This window comes from Strigops habroptila, chromosome 5 (genome assembly GCF_004027225.2).
Source record: "Strigops habroptila isolate Jane chromosome 5, bStrHab1.2.pri, whole genome shotgun sequence".
In the NCBI taxonomy this organism is placed as follows: Eukaryota; Metazoa; Chordata; class Aves; order Psittaciformes; family Psittacidae; genus Strigops; species Strigops habroptila.
Window position 1 is genome coordinate 52,972,830 of NC_044281.2, and position 19,234 is coordinate 52,992,063.

General features: G+C 45.7%; 1 protein-coding gene across 1 annotated transcript; it reads right to left on the bottom strand.

The window, feature by feature from the left end:
* Positions 1 to 13,170: 13,170 nt before the first annotated feature.
* Positions 13,171 to 18,979, bottom strand: UMPS (uridine monophosphate synthetase). The gene is made up of 6 exons (XM_030488358.1): positions 18,793 to 18,979; positions 18,351 to 18,504; positions 16,191 to 16,859; positions 15,342 to 15,517; positions 14,659 to 14,773; positions 13,171 to 13,870 (listed from the first exon to the last, which is right to left on the bottom strand). The coding sequence occupies exons 1-6, from the start codon at positions 18,934 to 18,936 to the stop codon at positions 13,689 to 13,691; spliced, it is 1,440 nt and encodes a 479-aa protein (XP_030344218.1). The 5' UTR covers positions 18,937 to 18,979; the 3' UTR covers positions 13,171 to 13,688.
* Positions 18,980 to 19,234: the final 255 nt, after the last annotated feature.

Below are 19,234 nucleotides of genomic sequence, written 5' to 3' on the forward strand. Positions count from 1 at the left end.
ACTAAATCTGCCCTAGCAGGGGAGGAGGGTGCACTTCCTACATAATATTGAAGTACGGGCTAAAGTCTGCAGGTTGAGATGTTGTGTATGGAATACCTGGGACTAATGGTGCCACTTGGGAAGGAGCATCTGTGGGGCACATTCAGTTTTTGTGACCATCCCACTGCCTAGTGCCAGGCTGGCAAGATAGCTTTCGTTACTATCACAAAAGAAATAATAGTAAACAGTCAAAACATAATCAGCATAAGTAGGCAGAGCAAGTTTGACTTGGTACATGTGACTGCTTCACACAAGCTGTACTGCCCCAGGCATGGAAAGGGGGAGCAGGAAGGAAAGTGGAGGGAAAAGAAGGGCAAGAATGTTTTAAATCGGCTTTGCCACCCAAAGCAGCAATCTGAGTACAGCTTTGCTGCTCTTAATTCATAAGGGACCAAGCAGTTTGAAAAGAAAACCACCCTTTTGCTTTATTTCCTTGCATTCTGAAAGGAAAGGGACAGGCAGTGCCTCCTTGCCACCCCTTCCCTTGCAGATTACCATTCTGCTGTGACATTTCCCAGCACGCTGGGCTAGTGCTGAGAGACCAGGACAATCACAGGCCAGGCACCCAAGCTAGTGTGCAAAAAGATGGGAATAGGGTTGATGCTGTCAGTGGAGAGCATCCTGCTGCATATGGTGCTGGGCCAGAAAGCTTCTCCACAAGTTGTGTCTAAAGGAAAAAAAAAAAAAGGAAGTGATGCTAAGAGCAAGAAGGTTTTGCTTTACTGTGTAAGCAGATCTGACTTTATCCTTGCAAGGTTAGTGCCAAGCACAGTCATGGGAATGGTGTATTTCAGTCAGCAGAAGTTCATTTGTGTCTCTAAATAGAGACAGCTTGACCACAGCTAGCATTCCTGAATGAAAACTCCAGCAAAAGGCATCAGTGGGTCGCATGTGATGGAAAAATGTCAGTGCTTTGTCTGGCCAAGCTGGAATCCAGATGCCATTGCAACATCAGCTCCTCCTGTTTCCCCAGCCACAGCTGGCGGCTGCTGCTGCATGGCCACTGGGACTGGGGCTTGCCAGCACGTTTTTCCTGTGCTGCTGATGTTTCTGGGGGAGAAAGCATCATATCGTGCCTTGGGAAAAGTCGAGGCCAATGGCAGCATTATTTGCTTTTTCGGTTGTGAAGGTACACTGCAACCCTTTGCTGTAATACAAACCTGAGTGAGACATGCCCTCTTTGTATCCCATTTGCCCCTTGTGGTGGAGTGAGAAGGTGTTCAATAGCTGAAGGCAAAGACCAAGCTCTTGAAGATGAATACCCCACAATCTTGAGCCTATTTAACCTTGCATTTCTCCAGCCACGTGGAAAATGAAGGACCTAGTGTATTGAGGAGGGGGTCACAAAGATGCCTGGCAGGAAATGCCAAACGAGGTAACTGACTACACATCTGCAGCCCAGCAGCATCTCCTGGCCCTTGTATCCCAATATCGTCTCCATATCAGAACACATGTTGAACTGGAATTGACTGTTGTTCCTCCACCTCCTGTTCACTGCCAGCCTACCAAAAGCCAAACAAAACAATGCAACAGAGACATGGGAGTTTATTTCATCCCGTCCCTTTCTCCATGCCCACTATTTAGTGCTGGCGTCCACTGGACTCAGCCCAACAGAAACTTCTCCAGTTGGGTCTCATGACCTAGAAGGGTTACTCAGCCTGGGGGGTGAACAAAGATTGCAACCATGGCTTCACAGAACTCTGTTATACACAAGGTCATGGAGGCTTTATTTCCTAAATTACTTCATTGCATTTTACTACAGGTCACCACTATCCAGTCAAGTATACTTACAATTAACAAAACAAGTATATCTATACTACAAATTACTACCATATAGCTATCATGGTTTAAGCCCAGCTGGCAGCTAATCCCCACTCAGCCACTCGCCCACTCCCCCTTTGGTGGGATGGGGGAAAGAATCAGAAGGGTAAAAGTGAGAAAACTCACGGGTTGACATAAAGACAGTTTAATAGATAAAGCAAAAGCTCCATATTAGCTACTATGAAGAAAATTATTCCAGCCAAAACCAGCACAAGCAAATACATATAATTCGACAGCAGCAGAAATCAATATTAGCAGCAATGAATAGCAGTAGGAAGTATATATTTCAATTTTACAAGTTATTACAGAATTACCACTAGTAAAGCAGTGAATACACTTATCAGAAATTATTATTTAGGAAATAGCTTCAAGTTGCAGCAAGGGAGGTTTTGATTGAATATTAGGAAATATTTTTTTCACCAAAAGGGTTATCAAGCATTGGAACAGGACATCTAAGGAAGTGGTGGAGTCACAATCCCTGGAGGCAATTAAAAGATGTGTAGATGTGGTACTTGGGTTCATGACTTAGTGGTGGACTTCCCCTTCTTGAAAATGGGGTTATATTTCCCTTTTTCCAGTTGTTGGGAACTTCACCTGACTGCCATGATTTTTCAAATACGATGGACAGTGGCTTAGCAACTTCATTCCCCAGCTCCTTCAGGACCCGCAGGTGGATTTCATCAGGTCCCATGGACTTGTGCACATTCAGGTTGCTTAGATGATCTTGAACCTGATCCTCTCCTACAATGGGCCTAAGGTCTTACATTCTTCCCCACATCTGCCTTCCAAGACTTGGGCGGTGTGGTCAGAGCATTTGCCAGTGAAGACTGAGGCAAGGTCGTCATTAAGAACCTCAGCCTTCTCCAAATCCAGGGCAGCCAGTTCTCCCAATAGCTTCCAGAGAGGGCCCTAGTCTGTCTTTTGTTTGCAACATACCTATAGAAGCCCTTCCTGTTATCGTTCACATCCCTTGCTAGATTTAATTCTAACTGGGCCTTCACTTTCCTGACTTGGTCCCTAGCTTCCTGGACAATATCCCTGTATTCTTCTCAGGCTGCCTGTCCTCGCTTCCACCTTCTTATAAGCTTCTTTTTACTTTCTAAATTTTCTCATCAGCTCCTTGTCCATCCATGGAGATCTTCCGGCCCTCCTGCTGCAGTTCCTTCTTGAGGGGATGCAACACTTGAGCTTGTAGCAGGTGATCCTTGAACATCAACCAGCAGTCTTGGGCCTCTCCTACTCTCTAGGGCTTTATCCCATGGAACCTTACTAAGCGGGTTCCTGAAGATGCCAAAGCCTGCTCTCTTGAAGTCCAGGGCAGTGAGCTTGCTGCATGCTCTTCTCACTGTCCTGAGGATCTCGAACTCAACCATCTCGTGATTACTACAGCCAAGGCTGCCCTGGAGCGTCACATTTCCAACCAGTGCCTCCCTGTTGGTGAGCACGAGGTCAAGCATGGCACCTCTCCTTGTCAGCTCCTCTATTGCTTGAAAGAGGAAGTTGTCTTCCACACAATTGAGGAACCTCCTGGATTGCTTGTGCCGGGCCGTACTGTCCCTCCAACAGATGTCAGGATGGTTGAAGTCCCCCATGAGGACAAGGGCCTGCGAGCGTGAGGCTGCTCCTATCTGTCTGTAGAGCGCTTCATCCACAGAGTCCTCTTGATCAGGCAGTCTGTAACAGGTCCCCACAGAAATTTCCCCCAACGCTGTTCTCCCTTTGACCCTGACCCACAAACTCTCTGTTGACTGATCACCTGTCCCCAGACAGAGTTCCATACTCTCCAGCCTATCATCACTGACATAAATAGCAACTCCCCCTCCCCATCTGCCCAGCCTGTCTTTCCTAAAGAGCCTGTAACCTTCCATTCCAACACTCCAATCATAGAAGCCATCCCACTATGTTTCTGTGATACCAATGGCATCATATCCGTGTAGCCACGCACACATCTCTAATTCCTCTTGTTTATTCTCCATACTACAGGTGTTGGCATAGAGGCGTCTGAGCCAAGCTCTGAATTAAGCCGACTCATTGGCTGGAATGGCTGAAGTAGCTCTACATCACTCCAAGCATTCATTGCAGGTGCTGGCATCTGACTGGTAGGGTTGGGATCGATCATTTCACCCTCCCCCAACAAATCTAGTTTAATGCTGTCTTCACCAGTGTGGCAAATCTCCTATCAAAGCAGCTCTTCCCCTTCTTTGTCAGGCAGGTCCCATCAGTAGACCTGGCTTCCCAAAGCAATTCCCATGGTCTAAGTAACCAAAACCCTGACTAGAGACACCACCCCTCTAATAATCTGTTAACCTGCCAGATTCACCTCATCATTTCAAGGCTCTCCTCTTTGACCTGGAGGATTGACAAAAAAACTATCATCTGAGCCCCAGAGCCACTTTACTGCCTTTTCCAGTGCTACAGAGCAGTCAGTGTCACGAAAAGAGTTGTGGTCAACGGCTTCAATGTCCAATTGGAGACCAGTAATGACTGGTGTCCCTCAGGGGCTGGTGTTGGGACCGATCTTGTTCAGCAGCTTTGTAGGCGACATGGACAGTGGGATTGATGCATCCTCAGCAAGTTTGCCGACGACTCCAAGCTGTGCGGTTCGGTTGATATGCTGGAGGGAAGGGATGCCATCCAGAGGGACCTGGACACGCCTGTGAGGTGGGCCGATGCCAACCTCATGAAGTTCAACCAAGCCCAGTGCAAGGTCCTACACCTGGGTAGGGGCAATCCCAGGCACAGCTACAGGTCGGGCGGAGAAGAGATTCAGAGCAGCCCTGCGGAGAAGGACTTGGGGGTGTTGGTTGATGAGAAGCTTAACATGAGCCGGCAGTGTGCGCTCGCAGCCCAGAAAGCCAACCGTATCCTGGGCTGCATCAAAAGGAGCGTGACCAGCAGGTCGAAGGAGGTGATCCTGCCCCTCTACTCTGCTCTTGTGAGACCTCACTTGGAGTATTGTGTACAGTTCTGGTGTCCTCAACACAAAAAGGACATGGAGCTGTTGGAGCAAGTCCAGAGGGCCACGAGGATGATAAGGGGGCTGGAGCACCTCCCATACAAAGGCAGACTGAGGAAGCTGGGGCTGTTCAGCCTGGAGAAGAGAAGCTGCGTGGAGACCTCAGAGCAGCCTTCCAGTATCTGAAGGAGTCCTACAAGGGTGCTGGAGAGCGACACTTCATCAGGGACTGTAACGATAGGACAAGACAAGACATAATGGGATAAAACTTAAACAGGAGAGATTCAGGTTAGATCTAAGGAAGAAGTTCTTTACTGCGAGAGTGGTGAGGCACTGGAACCGGTTGCCCAAGGAAGTTGTAAATGCTCCATCCCTGGCAGTGTTCAAGGCCAGGTTGGACAGGGCTTGGAGCAACCTGGTCTAGTGGAAGGTGTCCCTGCCCATGGTGGGGGGTTGAACCTAGATGATCTTAAGGTCCTTTCCAACCCAAACCATGCTATGATTCTATGATTCTATGCAGTTTAAGTTGTAAGTGTTGGTAAGAAGGGATTTCAGTAATGAGAATTAAATACAATGGAATGGTTAGAAGATATTATGTGGGACCTAAGCGTAATGTGAATGTATGGAATAAGGGGTGAAAATTATATTGGGTCTGGCTGAGATGGAGTTAATTTTCCCTATAGCAGCCCTCATAGTGCTGTGCTTTGCACTAGTGGCTAGAAAGGTGTTGATAACACACCAGCTTTTGGCCGCTGCTGAGCCGTGCTTGCACAGCACCAAGGCTGTCTCTCCAACATTCCCCCTCACCAGTAGGCTGGGGGTTGGCAAGATCTTGGGAGGAGACACAGCCAGGACAGCTGACCCAAACTGACCAAAGGCATATTCCATACCATATGGCATCTGCTCAGCAATAAAAGATAAGAGAAAGGAGGAGGAAGGGGGAGCATGTGTTACTTATGACATTTGTCTTCCAGAGCAGCTGCTATGCATACTGAAGCTCCGCTTCCCAGGAAGTGGTTGGACATCGCCTGCTGATGGGAATAAAATTGTTTGTTTTCCTTTTCTTTTGCATGCAACCTTTGCTTTTGCTGTATTAAACTGTCTTTATCTTGACCCATGAGGGTTTTTCCACCTTATTTTCTCCTCCCACCCCCTGTCCTGCCAAGGGGAGTAATAGAGCAATCTGGTGGGCACTTGGCCTCCAGCCAAGGTCAAGCAAGGTCAGACCTCGCAGGAAAATTGCAGAGACATGGTTCATATATGCAGGGAGAAGATGTGAAAGGCCAAGCTCAGTTAGAGCTTTGAATTGAAAACTGGCCGGTGCTGTGCCAGACAAGAAGGGCTTTTTTATATACGTTAATAGCAAGAGTAGGTATAAAGAAAACATTGGACCAATACTTATTGAAGATGGCCACCTGACTAATAGAAATGAAGAAAAAATGGAGGCATACAGTGCTTCTTCCTCCCCACCCCCACTCCCCAGTCTTCAATAATACTGATAGACCTTGGGCTGGAGGACCATAAGTGCAGGAACAGTGACTTCCCATTTGTGGACACTGAAATTGTCAGGAATGAGCTGCATCAGCTGAGTGCTCACAAGTCCATGGGGCCTCATGGGATTCACCCCACAGTGCTGAAGGAGCTAGAGGATGTTATGGCAGGACTCCTCTTGATCAGCTACCAAAGATCTTGGGAGTCTGGAGAGGTCCTTGCTGACCGGAAGCTAGTCAATATTATTCCAATCTACAAAAAGGGCAGCAGGGAAGACCCACGGAACTACAGACCTGTTAGTCTAACCTTAGTTCCTGGAAAAATTACAGAGAAAATTGTATTGGGTACTACTGAAAGGTACTTAAAGAACAATGCAATCGTCAGGCACAGTCAACATGGGTTTAAGATGAGAAAGCCCTGTTTAACTAATTTGGTAAGCTCACCAAGCTAGTGGACGAAGGGAAGGTGGTGGATGTAGCTTTTTTGGATTTTAGTAAGGTTTTTGATACTGTTCCTCACAGTAGGAGGAACAGCATCCTGTTGCTCAGCATCCTTCTGGGCAAGTTGTCTAACTGTGAGATGAGCAGTCATACTGTCATACACGGGTGAAAGGATTTTTAGGTAACTTGGGTGCTGTCTGTAGCAGAGAAGCAATAGCCTCCACAAGAGGTATTTTATCAACAGAAATTAGAGTTCTGGATCTGAGGGCTTGGTACCTGAGAGCCAAATGCAGTGTTAAAAGTCTGGGATTTTAATACATCCATACCCAAAATACTTAAGAGCTCTACTGCTACTATGGGTCTCAGTATCATTCCACCAGGCAGAGCCAATTTTATCCTGGCCATGGGGAGCTCTCATCTTTTCTGAGTAATCACTACTGTAGAAATCCTTGCTTGAGATTTCTGAATTAATCCGGAGGCATTCTCAGCTTTAATAAACTGATACTGAGACTCCTCCACCCATAAGAAAAGAGACCGAGTATTTGCCATTCACTATTAATGGTATACAAGGGTGTTTGTTAATTCCAAAAATCGTGGACACCTGAGAGGTGTCACTGGGACTCCCTGGGGTGATGATGGGAGATCCTCTACTTGTTTTCAGGTGTTGGGGTTGGGAGACTGGACAAAACAAGGTTGTTTGGGATGGGGGAAGCAGAGGGACTAACGCCACCCGGTGCCTCCTCTCCCCCTGGGCTGCTGGTGCTGTCCCCATTGTGGTTATCCCACAGACTGAGCAAGATGAAACATGGGCATCCCCTTTAACTGACCTGCTGTGAATCCTATTCTGCACAGGAGATCCCATAAAAGTCTCCGTTCCAGATCACATTCCTGTTTGCCGGGGAGGGGGTGGGGGGGGGAAGGGAGTGGAGGGGGAGGGTGTCGCTATGTGTCACATTGATTAATTTCAGTATTTCAAGCATTTTGTCCCTTATTCTTATTACTCTGACCTTCCTTTAACATCTGGACAACCCTGACTCGACCTTCCCTTTTACAGATTATTGTTTTGGGGTGCTTCCCTGTCCTTATTGCCTCCCCATACAGGCTGTCCAATTTTGCAGCCTTTGGGCTATTACGGTGTTCCAGTCCCAGGTTTCATGGCATAACATTAAGGCCAAGACTTTTGTGTCCGTCTGTGTTCACTCCCATCCCTGAGTGCTGCCCTTTGCAAGAGTACTGCATCAGGTTTACTCCAGGGAGGGGAAGGGAGATATCCCCTTGATCCCAGCATCTTTCTAGTAGCACGTATTATCAGAGATAACAGGGAAAACGTATTCGCTCCAGCCCCTGCATCGGGACTTAGGAGAAATAATCTTCCTCCCAAGGCTATTTGTCTAGCTTCAGTCCGACTAAGGATCACAGTTCCAGCCCTCAGCTGCTAGCATCACACCACCCATCCCACCCGGTCCTCACGGGGCTTTGTGCTGTGCAGCAAAGGCAGCTGCCTTAGCTGTTCAGCATCAACCTTCGTAGCAGTCACTGTGACCCCAGGCAGCGGGGATCTCCCTCCTCTCCGGCGGGAGCTGGGGGTTGTAGCAGCAAAGTTTTAATGCTGGGGTACAAGGAGGCTGCAGTATCTGGACAATGCTTGTGTAAGGAAGCGGGGGTGGGAGATCCACCGCCAAAATTAAAGCCTTCCTCCTTATTATCCATTCTCAGTGATCCGCTCTCTGAGACCAGGCACGTAGGCTCTTGCTCTAGCTGTCATACAGCCGGAGGTCTGGGGCTCATTTGTATTTGTCTAATTGGTTTGTAACAAAACTATAGGATTCAAAGGCAACTGCTTGTACTTCTGCATCTTGAGCTCGCTGCAAAGCTTCCAGTGTTAAACAAAGCACCCACGGCTGCCAACGCCTCCATGAGGAGCCTGATGAAGGCACCCTGGCCATCTTCTGCTTTGCATTTATGAGCACCCTGAGCCACTTCTGAAACTCTGCTCTCAGCATTTGCCAATTCAAACAATTCTCAGACACCCAATCCCTGTCTCACTGAAGGGTTTTCTACCCCTTAGCCTCTTGCCTTTTTCATTATTCTTCTGCTGCCTCCTCCCAAGCACCTATGATCTATCACAGAACTCCACTCCTGATACCAATTAATGCCACAATCCAGTTCTGTTACCTGTCCTGCTGGACTCCTCTGTCATGCACAGAGACACAGAGGATTTATTACCTATGATGTTCTTTTTACTTCATTACAGTTTACTAGTATCAAAGCAAGTATAGTTATGATTGGCAGAACAAGTACACCTATACTACAACTTACTACCAGAAAGCAAATACATATGTGCACAGCAGCAGCAATCAATATTAGCAGCAAGACTATGTTTCAATATTACAAATTACCGCAGAATTATGACTAGTAAAGCAGCAAATATACTTATCAGTAATTACTTACATGCAGACTTTCTATATACATATATACAAATATATTTTAAAGTGTTACCAGTAGCAAGTGCTCATCACACTGATCCCAGCAGTGGGGCCAGTCAACAACAGAAGAAGTCTCACTTGGACGATGATCCGCATGATGAAGCCCAGAGTCAGCCTGGTGTCCCTGGCGAGGATCTGCTCTGCTGAAGAAATCTCATGGAGAAAAGGAGTTCGTGTGTGGGAAAGAGACTCCATTTTGGGTAAAAACTAAGTCCTTTTTATGTCACAGAGACATAAAGGGGTGTAGGACACCACCTCCCAAAACAGCCAATAGATGCTGCTAATTCCTAGTTTTCACCTGGCACAGCCACTAATTGGTGATGTTTTCTATTTTCTCAGACCAATTTTTGTTTTATCAGACTGTTTTTCTGGTCTGTGAGTTAGAACAACCAATAGCAGCTACTGATTCTTCCTTTCTCAGGATGTTTTCCTTCTTTTCCAGACTGTTTTTTTTCACCTTCGCAGATAAGTTGCTGGTACAGTTCCTTGGGTTTGTGCTTTGCATTGATGGTATCTCAGGATAGCTCTGGTTTCTTGGTATTCAGCTGCACTTCAAAGATGCCAGCTGCACTGCTCAAGGACGCTTCTGGTTACCAGGCTGGCAGGCATTTTCTCTTGTCATGTTTTTGAGCAGACATCTTCTTCTATTCAATATTTTCCCCCTTATAATCAGGTCGACCTTTATGGTTGCTCCCATCATCAGCCTAAAATTATACCTCTCAGCAAAGCAGAAATTATCAGTTGCAGGGAACACTGCAGAATTTCCCCATCTAAATAGTCCTGTTTGTAAACCCTCTTTTGTACAGCTACTATTAGTTGTCCAGGAACAGACCAAAAGTGACTGCAGTAGCTTGGCTTCTCCTTCTGCAACACCTATTTGGGCTAAACGCAATCTACTGCATAACATCACACTTCTGTTCCGGAGACCATGCCATAAGCAAGAACTTCACAGTTAGAACCTTGCTCGGGCTTTCTCTTGTTCTCTGTACTGTCCAGCCTCCACCTACAACCCTACATTTTCACAAGCTGACTGTGGCCAGCATCAGCTTATGAGAAAATGTTCGGAGATGAACATGGGTCATGTAGAAACAGAGAACCAGGACTGAGGACAAAGCAACCCAGACATGCAGGCATGGTCACTGCTCTCAGCCTGCAAACGCTTGCCAAAAGACTTATAGGAAAACCGGAGGCTGGAGCAGGCACCAGGCTGAGTTTTAATTTGCTGCATCATTCAAACATGAAGCTGTACTTGTCACTGTGGTACAGACTGACCAACAGAGTGATTACAAACAAACAAAACATCCAGCCTGTCTAGCCCACAGTCCAGTTGTTACACGTCTTCCAAAACAGAGCATTTCCCTGAGACAGTGACCTCCAAAACTCAGATCTGCAAAGAAACTTCCTCTGGGTGTTTCACATTCTTTGGTCCTGTTCTCTAAATGCAATGTTTGTGTCACTTGCTAAAAAAATCCACAGCAACAGGCTTTCCACATAAAGGGAAGTGATTCAGTTATTTTTCGGGGATTAATCTTGAATAAACTTTCCATAGAAAAGGCTAATGAAACTATAGCATGACGTGTCAATTATTGCAATGTTGATACTGTGACATACAAATGCATTTAAGGACAAAAAAATTTAACCCTGCTGTATTTAATTCAGTGCTGGGCTTATCAAGATTTTGCAAGAATTTTAAGTCCAAGTAAGGCACTCTGCTTACGCAGTTACATTGACTGAAGTGTCCAGGCTGGGTTCTCTTGACACAGCACTCCTTGTGCTAGACAGAGATACCCACAACCTCAGAGAAATACAGTGAACTTCACATACAAATATCAAAAGCTACGTAACAATTCCTTAATGGTTCCAGCTTGTGCTGGTCTCTCACACAGCCCCTGCTACGCTGTTCTGAAATCGCTGCAAGTCAGTCTTACTTCTGCTGCCAGCACTGACAACACTTGATCAGAGTCTTATTTCACTATGAAAAGCATGATATCCTTTCATTTTGTTACAACCATACTCCAGGGTGGATTAAGGATCACAATTTCATATAAATGCCTACTCGGCAGATAACATAAATCATGTGATAACCCAGTAATTTAAATATAGCCTTATGTCTCTACCCCAGACTCAAACAGATCAGAGAATGAACTGCAAGACTTTCAGATTCATATATTATGATGCAAATGAGTTTTGTAAATTGTGACCTAGTTCCCATGTTAGGAACAGTTGGGACCAACAGCAGGAACCATGCGGTGAATGTGAGCAGCAGAGGCAAGGAAATTAACATTTGTTCTTAATTTGAAATGGATTTTTAATCACTTTCAGGTGCCTCAAAAAAAGTGCACACATTTGTTTTCTATAATCATTCTGACAGAAGAATGCATATAGGAGGTAACATGGTTTTGTTTTACTAATTGGAATGTTTGCAACATTGGTGTCAAATGAAGCACCGGAATACAGCTCTTTCTGGATGATTTACTGAGTGCACAATGAAGGACTGTGAAATTAAGTTTTCCAATTGATCTGTTCCTCAGAACTTGCTTCGTGAAGAAAATGAGTTGCACATATCCTCTAAGTGATTGGATATTAGATCACATCCATGTCTCCAAATACAGTGGCTATTTTTCCAGGTAGAGGCCTGATAAGCTAGCTCTCTTAAGAGTCTACTCAGGGATTTAGCTGCATCGATGTCAGCCACCTGCTTAACACGTGGATCCAGCACAATTAGTGGAAAATACTGAATTCACAAAATTCTGCTTGCACTGTAACAGTGAGCCTACAACAGTGAACTCCAGACCGAGGCAGCATTCTGGTAAACTCTACTGTTTTAAATGGGTGTGACTTGTTGAAAACCTGACTAATTTCATCCTAAGCATACCTAGAGTTCGTACCATCATCACTGGAAATTATTAGCTGGAAAAGAGCTGGGATGTTGACTGCACTGAAAAAAAAAAATAGAAAAAATAGCAAAATAGAATCTCAGCTCCCTCTGGTGGAACAAGTGATTTTCTGCAAAACGGGTTAAGCGAGAAAGTCTTGTTGCTGCTACAGGCCTCAATCACTACATGATTAAGATGAGACAGTAAACAAATTCCAAATCCTCCATTCACTTGGAAGAACTGGAATGTCTCAGAGGTTGATGTGAAGTACCAGGACCCACAGACTGTTGCGGGCTGCACAAGATACAACACACTCATCAATTCCTATCTGTGAAAGGTGCCAGAAGAGTCTGTATCTTCCCTGGATGGAGTTCTCCAGATGTAAATTATGATACGTAAGACAACTATTGAAGCAAATGGTAGCCCAAAGGGAAAACAAAACACACACACACTGAGTAAGTTTTAATATCCTCTTCCCAGTAATCAACTCCTAGGCCCCCTAAGCAGTCCCATCATCAAAGGGAATGGAAACACATCTCCAGGGCATATGAAGTATGAAAGAGTAAAGTCATCACCTCCAACACGCTCAGACAGCAAGGAAGTCATCCAGTTGTTTGTTTCTGAAGCCTGACTGCTTACAGACCACACTGTCACAAACACAAGAAGCCTAAAGCCAAGTCTAAGACCAAGTCTTCATCCCTTGGTGTTAGACACTCTGCATAGATTAATCCAACCAACACTCAACAAAAACTTTGTGAACTGCAGCATAACTCAGATTTAGTTTGGAAGGCTTACTGAAGAGCAAGTATTAATGCAAAAAAACCCATTTCTCACTGTATACAGTTGTTCCTAGTCTAGAGGTTCCTCTCATTAAAGGAATCAACGGCCCTGGTGTAATTAAGCACACTAGAACTAGTTGCTCTGACAAGTTGGTTGTAGCTCCTGTAAACAGAATCATGAGTAATTCCTGCAGTCACAAATGCAGTAGAGTGACTTCTGTAATACTGGGGTTCTGAAAATGGTATTTAACACTGCCACGGAAGAAGGACTTACAGATCCAATGAAAAGAGAACAGTAGCAAAAGTGTTTATTAAACATCACATTATTCAATTTCACAGTGTGGGATTAAGACCCATCCATATTTGCTCCTTGGAAAGAGCAGAGCTGAGTAATCCTGTGAGAGTGGGGCAGCAGGCCAGGTCTGCAAGTGAAGTTTATTAAGAACATTAAAATACTGTTCCCACAGTCTGAAGGAATTTGAGGGTGAGGAAAAGAAACAAAAGCAACAACAGCCAACCGAATACCCTTGGAGTGTTTCATGCAGTATTTTTCAACAGAGAAAAGCTTTTAAGGCTAAAGACTGCATATGAAGTTTTGATTTCATACATTCCAATATTAAAAAACACAACCATGGCACGTACAACAATCTGTGTGATAACAACTAAAAATAATTTAGTTAGTAACAGTTCTCCAAAAGGGCAGTTTTCTACTGGCTGAAGTGTCTATATATTTAACTGGAAGTCTCACAATGACTGAAGCTCCATCAGCTTTGCTTACAGACTAGCAAAGCAGGCTGCTTTCAATCTTCTGCACAAATACCAAGCCTACTTAAGTAGCTCTCCCAAGCTGCTTTCCTGTACTTCTCTGCTTCTTGAAGACAGTCTGAAGCTGACAAGATGCCACGTCCCACAATAATGATATCTGAACCTTTTTCACTAATAACTTCCTTGGGGCTTAGGTACTTCTGTCCAAGGTTATCACCTGAAATAGAAACACGATTATTTTTTTAGTTTTATAAAAGTGTATCTACTAAAATCCTTCAAAAAGATGCTGAAACAGAGAACAGGTATGCTGTTCCAGCTCTCACCCTAACAATCTAAACACATAACTAGAAACTGTGTCTCCAACTAGTGAACCCCCTGTTACACAGATACAATTTAACAGACAGCACCTCCTTTTTTATGATTTACCAGTCACAATAGATGGAACAGTTATGCAAAGAAGTGCCAATCAGGATTACTGAAATGAGCCTTCACTTTGCTTTAAACAGGCAAAACCCCACAACATTCACATAAAAGCCTGTTAATTTCACTTCAGGGTTCATAAGAATTAAGTATTGCAGAGAAACACATCTCCTCTACCTGATTCAGTGATAACCTGTCACGTCAGCATAAGACTTCAATTCATTCATGCTGCATCTACACCAGTATCAACAGTATTAACAGACTTCTGGAGTTGTCAAAAAAACTTTTTTTCCTACTCCTACTGAGCATGTGAATATTTAACCTATCTCAAGGCATTTCACATGTTTTAAGGACTGCACTTTATGGTATGCACAGACCTCAGCACACGGACAAAGCTGTGTAGTCTGCTGGCTGCCTTTCAGATCAGCATACGCAGAAATGCAGAAGGCAGCCCATAATGGTGGCAAACAGAGACTCCTCCCACCAGACAATCAGCAATCAAACTTTCTTCAGAAGCCACTTCTTCACTGAAGGCTAGATCACTTACTGTATTTACAGACAGACTATAAGTATTTCAGAAGTTACCTCCAGTTTGCAGCTGCACCCCTGGAGTTAAGTGAAGAAATTCTGGTTTATTACTAACTCTAGATGTAGATATGAATCCAACAACAAAATCAGAGTTGTCTTCAGCCATCTGTACCTGAAACAGATCAGTAAACAGTTACAAGTGATATACTTAAAATTAAGCTTGACTAGCAATGCGTTTCTCATCCACCCTTTAACACATTACTAAGCTGTGCAAGGCAGCAGCATCAAACACCTGCTCTTACTTTACCAATACAAAGTCACCAGAGGTGACTCAGCCCTCGCTGATCTTGCTGCATCTGCAGCCAGGAACATGAGTGTTACTGTTCTTTTCTATGTTATAAATATTACAATGAATGAAGAATTAAAACTAATTAGAAATATATCACTTCAGGAAAAAAGGCAGGGGGCGTCCGGGGGGGTGGTGTTAGTATCAAACTTGGCATGTCTACTAAATTCAGAGAACGAACTGTGACCACCTCACAGGACCAGCCTACAGCTGCAACCTTTAACCACCACCACCACCACCATCGGATTTCTGAGTCTCCAAGGAGAAAAAACAAACTCAACTGTACCTGTTAGAGCTGGAAAGACTTTCGGAAGTACAAATATTAGAAGCCCATAAAACCTCCCTGTCACAATACTTTACAAGCCTTTAACCCAAAAAAAGACTGCCTACTTACTGCAGCTTTTGTGTATTCACCAGTTATAAGTGACCCTTGGGAACTCATCTCAGCAATGAGAAGACAGCCACGCTGGAGAGGAAGACCTACTTCCTTCAGACCTTTCACAACTCCAGAGCCTGGAACCACATGGGCATTAATGATGTCTGACCAGGATGCGATTCTAAACACACCCCCTGAGAATATGGATAAAAGACAAGCAGAGCCTCATTAGAAATGTATTAAACAGGAAACACAAGTTAAACAAAAGCTGCATGCTTAATCATTCACCTTTTAGAAGACAGTTTTACTACTCAAGCTTGACAGTTACAAGTTCAGCCTCAGACAGTTCTGACAGCTGCCTAATCACAAAGTGTAATCTCTCAGTTTTACTTTTTGCAAACACTTCTCAGCATCTCACTGTTAATGCTCACCAAGGCATTTATGGTAACCTCCACTGTCACAGGTGCTACCCTTCAACACAGTATGCAGATCACTCAGCAGATACGGAACAGAAAAAAATGGTTCTACAGTTGCAGATGCAATATGGAATGACAGCCATAACAAGCACATGAGCATAAAATAGCAGGCTGCTGTAAGAAGCCACATTGTGTTTTCTCACAGGAAACAACTAGTCAGAAGTACTTACTGAGCACAACCATAGATTCATAAAAAGGTTTAGGCCAGAAGGGACCTTTGAAGGTCATGCCCTCAGAGCAGGGCTAACTTCAAAGCTAGACCTGGTTGCTCAGGGTCTTGTCCCCTTGAGTCTTCTCCAAGGCTGGAGATTCCACAATCTGTCCCGGCAACCCATGCCAGCACTGCAGTTACACAGTTAAATTACAGTAAAGCGAGGCTGATGATAATCACCTTCATACTGATGTTTCACTGTGTTTCCAATGTCTGCAAATTTCCTGTCTTCAAAAATCAAGAACTCGTGTTGATCTGCGAGTGTTCTCAACTCCTTTACTAGTTCTTGGGTGAAATCATTCAGGATGTCTATATGAGTCTTCAGGATACAAATGCTGGGGCCCAGGGTGGCAGCTAAGTGCAGCAGCTCTTTGGAGCTAGTGACATCAGCAGAAAGGCACAAGTTTGTTTGCTTCTTTTCCATGAGCGCAAGAAGCCTGGCTGCAATAGGATGTACCCCCGGCAGCTCGGCACGAGCGCTGAAGCTCAGCTCTTTGCATAGCCTCTTCACAAGAGCGGGACCATTCTGAGCCACTGGCTCAAACACATTTCCCTGAATGAATTTCTTCACCTTTTCAACCATCTCAACAGACACTTCTCCTTGATGCTGGAGGATCTCCAACACCCCGGACAACGTGCACACAGAGTGCAGGCGAATTCCACATTCCTCTAACCTGGCCTTCCCACCCTGCTCCCTGTCCAACAGCACTACAGCATCTGTCACTTTTAATCCTTCTTTCCGAAGAACTTCCGCAGTTTCCAGTACACTAGATCCACTTGTTACCACATCTTCAATGATCAAGCATGTTTCTCCTGGATTAATTGTGCCTTCTACCAGCCGCTTAGTACCTTAAAAATAAAAAGCAAACATTCCACTAAATGAAGAAACTTTAAAAGACCGCCCCCCCCCCCAAAAAAATTAAAAGTATCAAAACTTTAACTTGTTGCGCTAAAGATCAATTTGTTCTACACACACTGTAGCATATCTTGAATGTCCAATGTAACTGGATTTCAAGAAAACAGGGATTTCACATTCACTGCAAATATGAAGAAGTAATTGTTTTAGTTATTACCTCATACTAGTTATCACAGTTCTTATCACAGCTCAGTCACTGATCTGTAATTCAATTCATAAAGACTGTTACTTCTCCAGGTTAATAAAGTATTTCTTTGTGTTCCAGAAGTTATGTTCCATTAACAAAACTGCGATATGGTTAACTGCACAAATTTAAATCTTTGGATAAGGTGCCTACAGAAATTTAGTATTGCCGTGAACTGAATGCTCCAAGTTATAAAATGTTTTCTCCAGTTATTTAGCACATCTTTAAAGCTGCCAAGTTATTGGTGCTTTTCAGCATATTCCCTATTTTCCACAGGCCGCATTCTGTGCTTAATATGCCTGTTAGAACAATTACGAGCAGAGCCCCAAATGCCTCTGCCCTAACCAACAACAGGCACACATCCATGAAAGACCTCCCAGGGGGCAACAACAAAGGATGTATGCTTTCTCAGGAAGCAGCAAGCAGCAGGAGAACATTACGCAGGGAGTGTGGTGCTTAGACCATGACAGCCTAGAAAACAAGTGTAGTACAGCTTTGCAACACATGACACCAGAAACCTTGTGCCAGGCAGTTAATTGTTGTCACAATTGACTTTTCATTCATATGAGGAACAGCAAACATTTACACGCCTGCCACATTAACACAGGAGTTACATTTGTTTTGACAAGCATACTTTCTAATTAAATACTATAGGAAGAGTATAGCTCTTGTCACATGTAGAAATCCAGTTGCCACAGTAGGCTAACACTTCAGTCCTCTCTTCCCCTTCCTTTATCAAAAGCAAATAAATGCCTTATGAAGAGACTAGAAAGGTTCCTCTTGTAGTCAGTACTCAAATAAAATCTGTTTGGGGGTGAAATGTGTCACTGTTCTCAGCATATCAGAGAAATTGAGTTATAAATCTTGGTCTCTAGAAGAGGCCAGTAACCCAAAAGCATGGTAATGGTGCCAAGGGGAAGAAAAAAACGAAAAAAGATGTTGCTGAAGAGGAGACGCAAACAAAACCCACCCTGATAGACACAGAAATGATTCTCCTCCTCGAGAGTTTCCAAACACACTACAGCAGGATTCAAGCTACAGCCTCATCAGCAACGAGCTCGGAGAGCCTGATCAGGTTGGGGTGCCGTGGTGGGTATGTCTGAGGGGCAAAAGGAGCTGCTTTTTGCACAGGAGCAGTAACCTCAAATTGGGATGGAGATGCTGCACATTTTACAAAAGAGCCACAGATTGCCCAAACAAGACAAGAAGTAGACACAAACTCTCGAGTTGAAGGTTTTACCATAGTCTTTTGCTTCCTTCCTCCGTATAAGCATTGGAACCTGCTTTTCTGAGCAGATAATTGTGGCCAACGGCAGTGCAGTGTAAGGAACACCACACACAGAGTCATACTGCACACCAGCATCTTTGGCTGCTTGAAAGAGCAGCTCTGCGACCTGGAAAAGAAAACCAAACGTTCCTTTTAGGAGTCAGGCTGGTGTGAGCGTGACCAAACGAACGCACTGCCGAGAGGAGCAATGCAAACGCGTGACAAACCCTCTCCTCCACAATCGGGGGCAGCCGTTGTCCTCGCAGCGAGCGGACAGACCAGCGGCTGCACCCAGCGGGCCCCGGCCCCATTTGGAACAGCCCTTTGGAGCGGCCGCGCTCCCGCGCCTCCCGCCTTCCCCCAGCTAGACGAGGCCGCCAGCCCCGCCAGAGGCGGCGCGACGCGCGGGGCGCACCTGCCGGAGGAGGCGCGGGTGCGACACGAGCCCGCGCAGGTCGATGTACACGGGGGAGGCGCGGCCGCTCTTCAGCACGAAGTCACCGAACCGCAGAGAGCCCGCCTCGCGCAGCGCCACCGCCACGCGCCCCGCCGCCGCCATCCCGCTGCGCACCGTACCGGCGCCCGGAGATGACGGAACGGCGGGGGGGGGAACGGGAGGAGCGGGCTGCGCGCACGCGCGGGAGGGGAGCACGGGGCTGGTCCCGCCGCGCCCGGCCCCGCCCCACCGCGGCCCGCCCCCTGCCCGCGCCCCGGGGCCCAGCCCGCCCGGCAGGGGGCGCGTCCGGGGGGTGCCGGTCCGCGGGCAGCACCCGCGCTTCCCACCGGGGAGCAGGGGGCGCTGCTGCAGGGAGGGTTTGATGCGAGCCGAGGCTGTCGCTGTCCCGCAGCGCTCGGTG

What these genes read in the sequence shown, in the direction of transcription:
- UMPS (XM_030488358.1), bottom strand. Translation starts at nt 18,936, where the DNA reads ATGGCGGCGGCGGGGCGCGTGGCGGTGGCGCTGCGCGAGGCGGGCTCT. An exon ending in ACCCGCGCCTCCTCCGGCAG is followed by an intron (nt 18,505 to 18,792) that starts GTGCGCCCCGCG and finishes TTTCTTTTCCAG; the next exon opens with GTCGCAGAGCTGCTCTTTCA. An exon ending in GAAGGAAGCAAAAGACTATG is followed by an intron (nt 16,860 to 18,350) that starts GTAAAACCTTCA and finishes TTTATTTTTAAG; the next exon opens with GTACTAAGCGGCTGGTAGAA.